This window comes from Trachinotus anak, unplaced genomic scaffold, assembly GCF_046630095.1.
Source record: "Trachinotus anak isolate AG129_WGS33_773 ecotype Australia unplaced genomic scaffold, CSIRO_AGI_Tana_v1 ptg000002l, whole genome shotgun sequence".
Taxonomy (NCBI): Eukaryota; Metazoa; Chordata; class Actinopteri; order Carangiformes; family Carangidae; genus Trachinotus; species Trachinotus anak.
The window spans coordinates 7780740-7794260 of record NW_027273853.1 but is presented as its reverse complement, the minus strand read 5'-3'; the positions used below and the strand labels follow the sequence as shown (position 1 = coordinate 7794260).

Sequence of the window (13521 nt, the reverse complement as noted above, 5' to 3'; positions counted from 1 at the left end):
CAGCTAAAGCACAGGCACCGAACAGACGTTTGAACTCTTTTAACAAGAATTCTTGTTTACCCCATTAACAAAGATCTATTTTTATGTAATCATAAGGGCTCACACTGTGTGGCCAATTTTAAGAGTCATGGGGAGAATTGATGCTTTGCTATGTTCACTCAAGGCAGCGACCAACATTTCTATGAGAATAATTGCACTATAAATTGTTAGAATTGGCATCAGTGCAATGTACTCTCTCCCTCTGTTTATCTGGAATGAATTAAGTGCATCAGCAGTGGCTAGGTGGTTAGTACTGTCCCCTAAACCAAGAGAAGACTCTGCATGTTCACTCTTGTTGTTTGGGTTTTACTTTGTCCCCTCCCCACAGCCTGTGTCCCTCTTGTGTTTGACAGGTGACCTTTCAGCCTGTTAATCTTGAAATACACCACATCCCCTTACTGCAAAATGAATGGATCAAGGCAGTTATGATATCTTATTTTAGGACAATCAAATAATTGATCTTCTTAGCAAAAAAAATTATTTTTTAGCTAGGTTCATAGATCCTTTCTTTTATTCCTGGTTTGAAGAAATAAGCTAAATTAGATATATAAGAAGATAATATATATAGTATTAAGCTACAATATAGTAGTATAATGGTTAATAGACTATACCTTTTCTCACATATGGATGCAGTACCCTTTTTTACTTGCTTTTCCTCTTGTTTGGTGTTCTCTGTGTAGAAGTTAAGTACAATTATGTATTGTAAATCCATGTGGACTGGGTACCTTTGGGTCTGAAACACATGAATATAAAATATAAAATTCAATCATTCATTTATGTATTAGTATATTTCTCTAGATTATAGTATATTTTGCTTGTTTGTGGTTTGTTTGCAGCCAAGTTAAACAAGTAGAGAAATGTGACACATCATTCAAGTGTGTATGTTAATTGTTTTGTGTGTGTTTCTTTTCTAGGCTCCAGTGCTGTGGCTTAAAGGTTGGGGAGGCTCCGACATCTGCGGTGCCCCAGCCCCAAGAGGTGTGCGGGTCACCGGGGGACAGAGACAGGAGGGACACCACTGTGTCTTCCAAGCGTCCCCTCTCACCCCTACTTAGCCTGAGCGACAGTCTGGGTCCTCCTGACACCATGTTGGCTCACAGGAGAGCCACCACCACCACCGACCCGCGGACTTCCAACATGGAGAACGGACTGTGTGGCAAACTGAACCACAACAAGAGCCCAGCAGGAGCCAAGAGTGCCAGCATCCGCGATAAGATCTCACAATGGGAGGGAAAAAAGGAACCTGCCCAATTAACCTCTACAGGGACATGTCCACTGAGCACGACACAAAAAGAAGTTGAGACAGTGAGGAAAAAGGAATCTAAAGTTTCAGAGGTGCAAAGGACAGACTGCAAGCGGCTTGTCAGCTGGGACAGACAAGACTCAGGGAAGGAAAATGTTGGAAAGCTGGGGGATTCAAGGCCTAAATCTCCAGAAGGCCCAACAAACAAAGACAGAGAAGTGATACTAGAGAGGGGGTTTCGGGCTTCTAAGCCAACAGAGCAACCCCTGGACAAGAAAACTGTTTTAACTCATGTTAAGAAACTGGAGAAGGCAACAAAGGAAGTTCCTGACAGACCTTCACTGGCATTTCCAGGGAATTACTTCTGTCCTCCTTCAAAGGAGGAGGTGGAAGAAACAGAAAAAAGGGCCGGCGAGCCCATTTTTGGGACTTTTGACGTCAGTCGGCCTGGTGGGTCACGGAGGAGGAGAGAGGGAGATCCAGAGAACGTATACAGTGAGCCAGGTGCTCCATCTATAAACCCTCTACCTAAACCTCAGAGAACCTTCCAGCACCACACACCGCCCACTACCCCAGCTTCAGGGGCTGGCTCGGGGAAGGGAAAGAGGAACTTGCCCCCTCTGCCCTCCATTCCTCCCCCACCTTTACCAACATGCCCACCACCTGGAGTTTGCAGGAGACCCTGGGCTGACAAACCCAGGGACAGCAGTAACAGGTAGGAGACTGAGAAGCAACCAAGGGCAACCATGATTAGTTTTGACCATCCGTTCTGCAGCAGAAACCCTGCCTAGACCTAAACACCTTTACTGACGCTGTCATGACATGTTGTCTTCTCTGAACTCCAGAGCTAAAATTACAAAAATAAATTGTTTATAGAATCTCCTGAAGTCACAGTTAACAAGTGATGGGCCTGTGTATCCTCTAAGCCCTTCCCCCTCCATCACCAACCAAACACTGAGGTGAACAACATTTCCCACATCTGCTGTAAATCAAAGCCACCAATGACATCATCCTGTTTCTAAATATCTCACAGAATGAGCTCATTAGTTGGACCTGAGGAATGCACACATCAACGCAACTCATTCCTTCTCTCAAAACTCTACTGGAGAGCGAAAACAACATGCAGAGTGCACGCATTCATTTTGCAGAAGTTTGAATTATCTAAAAGTAAAAATAATGTACTTTTAAAGTGTAAAGTGCGATCCAGAATCTGAAACACTTATTCTGTCATGAGCAATTAACATGTTGGAATTTGCAAAAACTCCTCTAAGTAGCACTCGAATTCAGATGGTTTCAATCAAATAAATAGGACTCTGTATGGAAACCAAAAAATGTGAACTCTGCAGTATTGGACTACATCTATTGTTCGCTTTTTCCAGTGGTCTGAATTCTTGTTAGGAGCTTGGCTTGGATCTGTTACATTCCATACCATATGTGGAGGCCTCACTCTCCTCAAGTGTGCTGTGTCAAGCCCTTTGTTTGGTCAGGCCGTCTGTCTGTGAGTGTCCATTGCAGTGGGCATTTTTGTCCATGGGCCTTTGTGTGACCGAGTACACCGAGTTGCCAATTTATTAGGTACACTGAGCTTCATTCAGTGTCATCCAAATTTTTATATGCACTTCCTGGGAAAGTTAAAGGAGCTATTTGTAAGTTTTGCTATTGCTACATAGCTAACATTAGCATAAACGGCTGTTTACTTACCAGTTTATAGGAAACATTGCAAGTTCAGCATCAAACTTCCTTCACTCACCAAGCGCTGTCTTCAGAGGTGACAAGTAACACCAATGTTGACTCTTATCTTAATCACATCTTTTCTTCTACTGAAGTTAGCATGCTAACCAGCTAGCTTCCCATCACTTTCCAATAGCAACTCACTGCAGCCTTCAATCTGCCCTGAAGACAGGGCTTAGAGGGCCTATTATAACCTCTTGTCTTGTAAACACAACGATGGCTGAAGCTCCTGTCAAGCAACAATCACCACCACCTGCTCTCAGCACGAAACCACCATCGGCTGCAGAGAAAACTTACAAATAGCCCCTTTAATGTTATAGTTAAGAAAAGAAAGTGACAAAATAAGGTAAAAGGTAGAATAATATAACAAGATGCAGCATAAAGGAAAAAAGTGTACTATGTGTTTGTATTATATTGTGTTATATTTTGCTGTATCAAATCAGAGTGGAGAAAACAATTTTTCACAATAATTTGTTCTAATAAAGCAAGAAAACTGAATATAACAAGCTCCATAAATGTAGGATTTATTGCAGGACTGTTGCATTGGATGTAGCCTGCTGTATCTAATAACGCAGCAACTTAGTTTAATTGTGTGTATTTGCATGCATGTGGGGACATATGGGGATGCATGCAACCATAGATCCTTCAGTACACTTTACTCTAGCAGGCTTTAATCTTCAGCAGTGATGAAACACAGATGTGCTCATTCAGATGTGGCAGCTAGAAAATGGTAACATCAGTTTCCCTACTTGGCATATAGTATCATCATAACATTTTTAAAAGCATCAACATGAACGCACATTCACTCCGGGATACCAGTCAAAAACCCTTCCTTCCGTTTCTTTCGTATTTGGTGTGCAACTCTCCTAAGATTTCTGTGCTCCTCTGTCCACCAGGAAGTCCTATGAATTTGAGGATCTGCTCCAGTCGTCTACAGAGAGCTGCAGGGTCGACTGGTACGCTCAGTCCAGACTGGGCCTAACACGCACTTTATCAGAAGAGAATGTCTATGAGGACATAATCGGTAAACATGTTACACTTTTATTTTCTCTTAAACAAGTGGAATATTTCACAAAGTGCTGCCTCTGTGGAAAATCAAGTTTCTGACATGTGGTTTCAGTGCTACCTTGTCAACTTTGCATGCAATAAACTCATTTGAATTTGCAAAGACTGTAGGAATATTGTTCTACACCGCACTGCAGGTGTATATGGTCCTGCCCTGCATACACTGCATGACCCCAGGTTTCATTTCTCATACGAGCATGTGTGTCATAGAGTTCAGTAACAGAGTTGATGAGGAGGCCAAGCTGTCTTTACCCTGCTCTGTTTTTTCTGATCCAGTTTTAATTTAGAGCAACGCTGCTCCACTTTTATTAAAACCTGACCTACCTTCCTACCTTATTGTCTGGTGGGTTATGCCAACCCCACCTAGAGCCTGTTTAATTTCATAACGTACAATGGTGGCGTTGTGTGAGGTCGTACTGTAGCTGAAGTAGCTTGGCTACTGTGACTGTCAGTGCAGCGGGGGGCATGTGAATGGCTTAGACTACATCAAGCCATGGTATATTACTGGCAATAGCTTCAATGTGTTTTTGGTTTTCATCCCTGAAGCTGGTGTATGAATGCTGCTTGCTGGCAGCAATCAAATTATGCTTAATTATGTTAGAGTGAGGCCGCAGCTTATTTTGGATCCTTTTATAGTTTCTTCCTTTCATTACAGTAGTGTTGCTCCTTAAAACACTCAGACACTATTCACCAGACACTCAGCAGTGTCCCATGGGTAAAGTAACTCAGACCCACTGTATTGTAGCTGTCTACTTAAAAAGCAGCTCAGGGAAGCAGAGATATTTCGATGGTGTGGACAGTCTTCAACCCCCACACGCAAACCAAGCTTCATCAACATACTTTAAACACACAATTCACAGGCCTGATCATGTTTTTGGATTCAGAGGAAAGCAGCTGTCACCAGTACATGTATTCAGATGCACGTCTTGATGACTGACACAAACTCAAAAGTGCACCGCCGACCTCACACACATAAACACGCATGTAGAGATTAGTGTGAGGTTCTCGTCAGCCAGCGATGTGAAAAACACTACACTGATCCCTTGTTTTCCTCAGAGGGAGATGGAGCAGAGAACTGAACGTCCCTTTTCATCCTCCTACTCCTACAGGTCACATCTGGTGGATGGATTGATGTAGTCGAGGAGAGATACAGACAGAGAGACACAAAGAGAGAAAGGGGCTCAGGTTTTGGAAAATGAAACTGCCTCACCCCTTATCTGCAGGGGAGGGCGAGTGGCTATAGAGTTACATTTAGCTTTAGCTACGCAAGCATCTTATCACAGTAAAATATGAGCTGGGTAAGCAGGCCGGCTGCCTCTGGTAGCTCTCCGCACATCTGGAGCAGGAATCATCTGGCAAAACAAACATGACTGATACGGAAAGAATAGTTAATCTGCTCTTTTGAAAGCTTGTGTGAGGCTGTTGTGTAATCCAGGTAACGCTGATTTATTTGTTCTTTCTTCTGAAGATCCTCCATCCAAGGAGAACCCTTATGAAGATATAGAGCTGGAGAGAAGTTGTTTGGGAAGCAAATGTGTTTCACCTGCCTCCTCATCTCCTGTCCCTGACACGCCAACTAAGGTACCTGATCGCCAATACATCACCATAAAAACAAAGGAGATTTAATGGGACCACTTCTACGGTAAAACTACCTCCTAGTGTAACTGTGCTCTCCCTGCTCCATCTTCCCCCACCAGTTCTCCACCAAGCCCGGCTTCTTCAGGCAAAACTCAGAACGGCGAAGTTTTAAGCTCCTGGAGCTGCGCAAGACCGGCAGGGACACAGGCTTCTCTTCACCCTCTCGTATCAGCCCACCGTCCACACCCAGCAGCCCTGACGACACCCCCTGCCTCTCAGGAGACCCGTATAATCGCAGACGGAGGAAAATCCCCAAGGTATGGGTGTCTGAGAGGCATCTTACCAAGCCCCTTCTGCTCTGTCTGTTATTTATGGTCCGGCGCACTGCACGGGGAGCTTCAGAACTGGTCCACTCATGCTTCCTTCTGGGGATGAGTAAGGCAGAGAAAAACTTTCTGACAGATATTTCCTGTGAGAAGTGTGCCCAGAGGAAGGCCTCCCAGAAGCTGCATTGAAACGATCTTGGTGGGAGCCTGGCAGATGTTTGTTTGCTAGCTTAAGGACTTAAAGATGGACATTTCGTTTCCTTTACCTCTTCCAGATGGTGCTGAAAATCAATGGCATCTTTGAGGCGCGAAGAGGGAAGAAACGCATGAAGAAAGTGTCTCAGTCGACCGAGTCAAGCTCAGGGAGAGGTGAGGCCTCCAATACAACAGAAAGGCCACAAAATAAAAAATAAAAAACTCACACATCAACTCTGAATTTAGTGAAAAATGCTCAAAACTCATGTGCATGTGTTTTCATTGTCTCCACAGAGGAGCCTCTGTTTTTGTTGTGTTTATTTGCGTGCACTGCAGGACATCTCAAACACTTGTTAACTGACTTCAGCACAATTTGCTGAAAAGTTAGGCCACGAGCCAAGGAACAAGTGATTAGTGTCTGGTGGGAAAATAGATCCAGGTGCAGATCCTGGTGTGGATCCAGGAATTCTTTTAAGGCTTTCTTAATGCTGATGGCCATGTTTTCCACATTTCCACATATCTCTCATGTGCTACCGCTCATCAGTTCTGTGATTGTCTGGGACCTTTGTGTTAGTTTATGTAAGTCCAGATAGATAACTGTTAATGCCCACAAGGGAAACTAGTCTGGTCATCTTTATTCATATGTTGTTGATATTATATCAACACTCTACCCAACTCAGGTACTTTTCAACATGTTACCTTTCCTACAGCTCTCAGTTTGACCAGAAAGACTTCACAGGTCTATCGCCATAAAAGCCTCATCATGTGTATTCACTTAGTTTTATGGGCAAGGTTACATTTTTGGGTCAGCTGAGACTGACCCGTGTATCAGAGGACTGGGTGGTGTTGTGTGGTAGTGGGAGGAATGAAAGTAATGAGAGCAAATTCCATGTGCTCCGAGTTTCCTGTGATTGTTATTTGCGGTCTCCTCACACTGATATTCTTTTTCATTCTCTTCAATGTAGTGACAGATGAAAACAGTGAGTCAGAAAGTGACACGGAGGAGAAATTAAAAGGTGAGAAAAGAAAATAAACACCTACACATCCAGCAGCTACATGCTACATTAGTGTTATTTCATTACGTATAGATACAGTAATCTCTATAGGAGGTTGTGTACTGATTCTGATCAGTTTTCTTTTTCCATTGTTCCACTGTATAGCTAACATCAAAACACACACAGATGAAACTACAGATTGCCTCACACAGTGACCCTCTGTGCATACATGTACATACAATATTTGTATGAAAATGTGTTTCTCCCTCCCTCAGCTCACAGCCAGCGGCTGGTGTCGGTTCAGTCCATGCTGAGGCAGACAGGGCGGTACCGAACTCTGGAGAGGGATCTGATGGAGTTGCAGGAGAGAAAACTCTTTGAGTATTTCATAGTTGTTGCACTTCACAAGACCAAGGCCGGAGTTCCCTACCTGCCAGAGGTCACCCAGCAGTTCCCTCTCAAGGTAAAAGAGGAGAGAAATGTTACTGAAGCAAAATGAGTCACTGGAAATTTTATGTCAAAATGCTGGAAAGGAGACAGCATCTGAAGATTGTAGCAATACAGTAGAAAAGTAAGATGTGCAGTGAACCAGCTCTATCTGTGGTTCACTATTTCTTTCTTTCGCTACCTCAGTTCAGTTTGTAGACACTGTTTTCTGTTTCAAATTCACTTCAGTTCCATATTAGTCTCAATAGCAAAGCTGTGCAATGGCCTAAGAATTAAACAGCAGGATCTTTCAGACATCTTTAAATATATTCTTTTTCACGTTCTCTTGTTTTTGTTTTAAATCCAGCTTGAGAGGAGTTTTAAGTTCATGCGGGAGACTGAGGACCAGCTGAAGGTCATCCCTCAGTTTTGTTTCCCTGACGCCAAAGACTGGGCACCTGTCGAAAACTTCCCCAGGTGAGTCCGAGTCTGATGGCCGCCACAGCACTTAAGAACACAAAAAAGTGAAACACAACAGGGACACAGGCATTTCTCGTCAGTGTGGTAATAGCTCAGCTGTTTTCGTTGCCAGTAAGCACTTGTTAGTGAGGAAGATGAAAGCTCAGAATGGAAATGACCTTGTGACTTGTGAGGATGACTCTCCTTTGTTTTACGATACGGTACTGACAATGACAAATGATTACAGGGAAAGAGGTTGAATTTAGCACCTCACACCTGGTTTGCTATTACAAAGGCGCCTCTTTTTGTATGCAGTTTATAACTGGTCGCATTACTCAATACCTCCTGGCCTCCAAACATCTGCATTGTTCCTGGAAGAGAGAATGTGCGTCTTGACAGTGATGGCTAATAATTACCTGGAGGCAAATGTTCGGTGGTTGAGGGGCCGCTAAATACACACCTGCAGACTGAGTCACTGAACTGGCTGACACTCTCACCTGTCAAGAAGGTCATCACTGGCCAGTGAATACCTGTCAGGCAGAGCCGAGGGAGCTTTATGTTGCTCTTTGCAGATTAAAAGTGTCCTGAGGGGTCTGCCTCTCAAGTACAAAGTCAGGCTTTTGTTTGCAGAAGTCCAGATTCTCTGTATTTTCTGTGTGATTTTTACAGCTCGAAATAGTTTCCAACATGTCTATATTATCTTTTTTTCTCTTTCTCTTATATCTTCAGTGAGACGTTCTCATTCGTCCTGACTGGTGAGGATGGAAGCAGGCGGTTCGGCTACTGTCGGCGATTACTGGTATATTTTAAAAGTGCTCCTGGTCACTAGCTTCTCCTAATTTTAATATGATGATAATGTTTTGATATTAATTACCTTAGCAGTTAACAGTAACAATTTCCTACGTGTGCTAATTTGATGATAAAATGATTGAGACCTGCTCCTAAATGTACCTTTGAAGTCCCTGTGAAACAAAGATATGGGTTTGCTCCACTGATCGTCTTGTGTCAGTCCAGTGTTTTGAGCCTGTCTGTCTTTTTCTCTCTGGTTGTTCATAGCCCAGTGGTAAAGGCCGAAGGCTCCCTGAGGTCTACTGCATCGTCAGCCGCCTGGGCTGCTTCGACCTCTTCTCCAAGGTAGACACAGTGCCGTAAGCAAGAGTACAAATCTGTTACTTGCATCCGATGAAATTAAATTGCTTCAATTGCATATGTTACATGAACACATACATACAACTCCATCTCCACGAAAAAAAAGTACACAGCCGTGCCACCCTCGATCCCCACAGAGCTCCACCCACCCACTGGCTGCAGTACAGAGACACATGTGAGCTGCAGCTGATCTGGTTACTGCAGTGGAAAAGGTTCCCTGTAATGAGCCTCAGATTTATGTGTGTGTTGAACTGTAGACGTAAGTGTCTGTGCAGTGTACATACGCTGTTGCTAATATTGGGTTTGTAAGGATACAGACATGGGAATAGGAGGGTAAATCCAGTATCTGCTGTTGAAGAACAGAAGATAGAGAATTTATTGATGGCTGTCTCTGCTTTGGCAGCACTAAGTGCTGATGATATTCTGAATATGTCTCAGATGTAGTAAATCAAGTTTAATCCTGTGCAGATGTGTACAGTATGTGTGAAGAGTGCTGCACATCATGGATTCGGGTTGGTAGCCATGTTTGAACATGTTTGGCCGTTGCCCCGCATCATCACCAGTGTGGTCTCCCAAAGGATTCTTGGTACCATTACCTTGTGTTTATGGTTGTCGCTGAATACGATGTCATTGTAACTGTTACACAGTTAAATTAAGGGAAAGAGGACAACAAGGAATTCCATAGTATCTAGAGATGAGCCATCTCGGTATAGACAAGGCAAAAAAAAAGGACACCGTCACATAATATCATGGTATTATTGTGACATTGCCCGACTCACAAACAGAAATATTTAAAGTTACAGCACCTCCTTCTTTGCCTTTTTCCAGATCCTGGATGAAGTGGAAAAGAGGAGGGCTATCTCCCCTGCTCTGGTGCAGCCTTTTATGAGAGGCATTATGGAAGCTCCCTTCCCTGCTCCAGGAAGGACCATCACTGTCAAAAACTTCCTACCTGGCTCTGGGACAGAGGTAAAATGATGGTGGTGTCACTGTGGAAAACAGCATTCATAGAGGCCAACTCCATATAATAAATCTAACTACAAATTATATAAACCATCATATTTCTCTGTATGTGTGCAGTGTTAACATTATTATCTGATTGTCTTTTTTGGTGGCATCCCTCTGACCTTCTCCGTCTTTCCTTCAGGTGATAGAGTTGTGTCGGCCGTCCGATTCCCGTCTGGAGCATGTGGACTTTGAATGTCTCTTCTCCTCCTTGAGTCTGCGTCTCCTTCTGCGAGTGTTTGCCTCTCTGCTGCTGGAGCGCAGGGTCATCTTCACCGCTGACAAACTCAGGTGAGGCTCCAGCAACATATAGTGACAAAGCATGGTAGAGAGTTTTCAAACGCAATCCTTTTAAACAAGGATATGGAGTCGTTGTGGTCATTTCAATTAATTTGTTTAATTAATCCATCATGATCAGATTGAGATGAAGGGTGGTTTATGATGCTGGAAAGACCAAGAGGAAAGAGTCTAAAGGACATGACAGGCAGACCTCAAGTTGACAAGCAGTCTGAGGGAAAGAAGATCCCGACCATGTGCGAGAGGAAGGAATGCTGTTGTGTTATACAGTCGCCTGGGGAACAATCACTTCTCCTCTGGAAAACTGTCATGGATGCCAGATAGAAGGAGTTAGGCTTTTAGAGCTTGACTCCAGAACAAACACGTGTGCACAGTGACGTCATTGCACCCACTCAGTTCACTCAAAGCTTTTAACTCTAAAGTTATTATCACTGTGGTCGGGGTCAGAAAGGTTTTTTTTAACTGTTGTACACCTGGTTCAACTTGTGGGCTCAGCGGAAACAGTCATAACCTGATGTAGTTCAAGAAAGACCCTGAGGGCTCAGGCTGTATAAATACAATACAATATGTACTCCTCAGAGTTCATCTACTTACTGCTTCAAGATTTTGCTGGTATCTTTCCTTTTTGTCCGTGCACTGCTGTTTATAGAAGCATGACAAGAATTTCTCACCAAAGCTCATAAGGAGATCACAAGTCATTGCACACCCTCCACAGTGGAGTGGAAACTTGGCCTTGTCAATCAGGTTTTTAATGAATTAACTGTGTGCAGATGCACACACGGGAGAAATTAGCTTAACAGTGTGGGCCGAATGTTTTTGCTGCCGCTGTATACTTTTTATAAGTGTTACATCACACTCTCTGAAAAGATGCTTGTGAGCGTTCCTCTCAGGGGTAACAGTGGCTTTGTTGGGGCAACTGAAGTAAACTTTCAACATTATGTTTCAGATTAAGAAATGGGTGGCAGGAGAGGCCATTTCAGGGGGGAGGGCTTTAGCACCATCTTGTGGTAGAGATTAGACTCTTCAATAAATCTGTGTTTTTCCAATATCCAGTAATTTTGGCAGTTTGTTTTTTACTTTATTCTGTGATTACATTGATTTTGCATTTTTATTATCTGGCTATAACTTATTATAACTATAACCAGCTAAACTACATTTTATTGAGTTAATATTATTAAGAACATAAACTAGATGTTTCAATTCACACATGCGTCTCATTAGGTCCTGAAGTGTGTGTGAAAAACCTAATTAACAAGAAAAGCTTCTTGTTAATTAGGATTTGGCTGGCTTTTCTTGTCTTTCTTTCCTGTCAAAAGTTTGTGCGGTTCTGAATAAATCTGTCTAACCTAAATCTTCTCAGCCTTGCTAACATCAAAGTCCTCTTGTTACTTTATTGTTTCTCAAATGAATCATGTTTTCAATGGAAAACATTTTGAATCATGGCAGGAAAAGCACTGGTGGATATAGTAACATTAACAATGGCCTTGTTCCGGCAATTACTATTGCTATTTGTTACACCTCTGTTTGACAGGTCAACACGTCTGCTGCAAAATTATAAATAAACCCTGTCCTTATCATCATACTATACTATCATATTATTTCATCCAAAATGATATAAATTAGTTTACTTTGTTGTTTGAGCATTAACCTCCGTCTTTCTCTTTCCACAGCACATTGTCTCAGTGTTGTCATGCAGTTGTGGCTCTACTCTACCCGTTTACCTGGCAGCACACATACATCCCTGTACTCCCGCCCTCCATGTTGGATATCGTCTGTACCCCTACGCCGTTTATAGTCGGCCTCCTCTCCAGCTCTCTGCCTCGACTCAAAGAGCTGCCTATAGAAGAAGTGAGAAGATTTTTATTGTTGTTTGTGATATACCTACTGTGGTGCCCTTGACTCTCAACACTTCCTCCCCTGAACAATAGCTCCAGGAAATGACATCACGCTCCCTCTGCTCTTCCCTCAGGTCCTGGTGGTCGACCTCGGCAACAGCCGCTTCCTACGACAGGTAGAAACCATAGAGGCACACAGACAACAGAGAAAATCCATCTATCGCCACAGGGGCTGGCTCATCCTTTAACTCCATTACATTCGTAGTGGCTCTAGCAGATGTTATGTGAATACAATATGTTAATTCACTGCAGTGTGTTGACTGCATTTACATCTGTATTTTTGCCTTCACAGCTGGATGATGAGGACTCCATTCTTCCTCACAAGCTGCAGGCGGCTCTCGAGCATGTGCTGGACAAGAGGAGAGAGCTCGCCTGTGAGAAAGGAGATCTGCCCAATGGTGACTCAGCACTCTTATTACTGCTCCTCTTCAGATGCATTTATACAATACATTTATGTTTTTATTTGAAATACCAAATGTACTACAGACAATGCTATAAAATAATCGAGAGTAAGGAATCATTTTTCAAGAACATTTCCAAACAATTTCACTGACCTACTGGACCATAAATTGTCATTAGATTTTTAGAAACAGCATTTTTCTGTTGTTTTACGTCTTTATCAGCTAGTTTAGGTGGCACTGAAGCAGTCTTACCATTGTAGTGTTGTTGAACATAACTTTCCATCATCTGTGAGCAGATCCATAATGTCAGCTGCCAGAGACATTAGAGGCATCTATGACTTATCATATAGCAACCTGAATATAGCTTTGTGGAGCATTAAAGCATTTTTCAAGAGGAAATCTGGGTTTTCTGAAGAAAAAAACAGATTAAAATACTTAATTGATCCCTAGGGAAATTCAAATGATTTTTTTTTGTTTGTTTTTTTGTAATTGTCAGATATATTAAAAAGAAATGTGTAGTCATTGATTTTACATAAGCTATTTTACAAGGCCATCTTACACACTTTTGACAATTTAAAGAACACTAATGTTACATTGACATGACAATTAGAAAGCCCTGTGATCACAGACTGTAACTGACATTAACATTGACACTTTAACAAAACAGAGCTGGGGACTCCATCCAGCTACTTAGGACAGCCGACTCAATAGGTAATA

The 13521-nt window shown here is 42.7% G+C and overlaps 1 protein-coding gene across 2 annotated transcripts in view; it reads left to right on the top strand.

Moving 5' to 3' along the window:
* LOC139630162 (DENN domain-containing protein 2A) overlaps window positions 1–13521 on the top strand; it is a 35817-nt gene that overhangs the window by 19601 nt on the left and 2695 nt on the right. For both annotated transcript variants that reach the window (XM_071493321.1, XM_071493328.1), the window contains exons 3-17: window positions 954–1997; window positions 3910–4037; window positions 5547–5659; window positions 5776–5973; window positions 6258–6351; window positions 7143–7193; window positions 7448–7635; window positions 7966–8075; window positions 8787–8856; window positions 9114–9191; window positions 10035–10175; window positions 10354–10502; window positions 12179–12356; window positions 12478–12519; window positions 12696–12801. In XM_071493321.1, coding sequence (XP_071349422.1) covers window positions 954–1997; window positions 3910–4037; window positions 5547–5659; window positions 5776–5973; window positions 6258–6351; window positions 7143–7193; window positions 7448–7635; window positions 7966–8075; window positions 8787–8856; window positions 9114–9191; window positions 10035–10175; window positions 10354–10502; window positions 12179–12356; window positions 12478–12519; window positions 12696–12801 — 2690 coding nt within the window. The remainder of the gene's footprint in view (window positions 1–953; window positions 1998–3909; window positions 4038–5546; window positions 5660–5775; window positions 5974–6257; window positions 6352–7142; window positions 7194–7447; window positions 7636–7965; window positions 8076–8786; window positions 8857–9113; window positions 9192–10034; window positions 10176–10353; window positions 10503–12178; window positions 12357–12477; window positions 12520–12695; window positions 12802–13521) is intronic.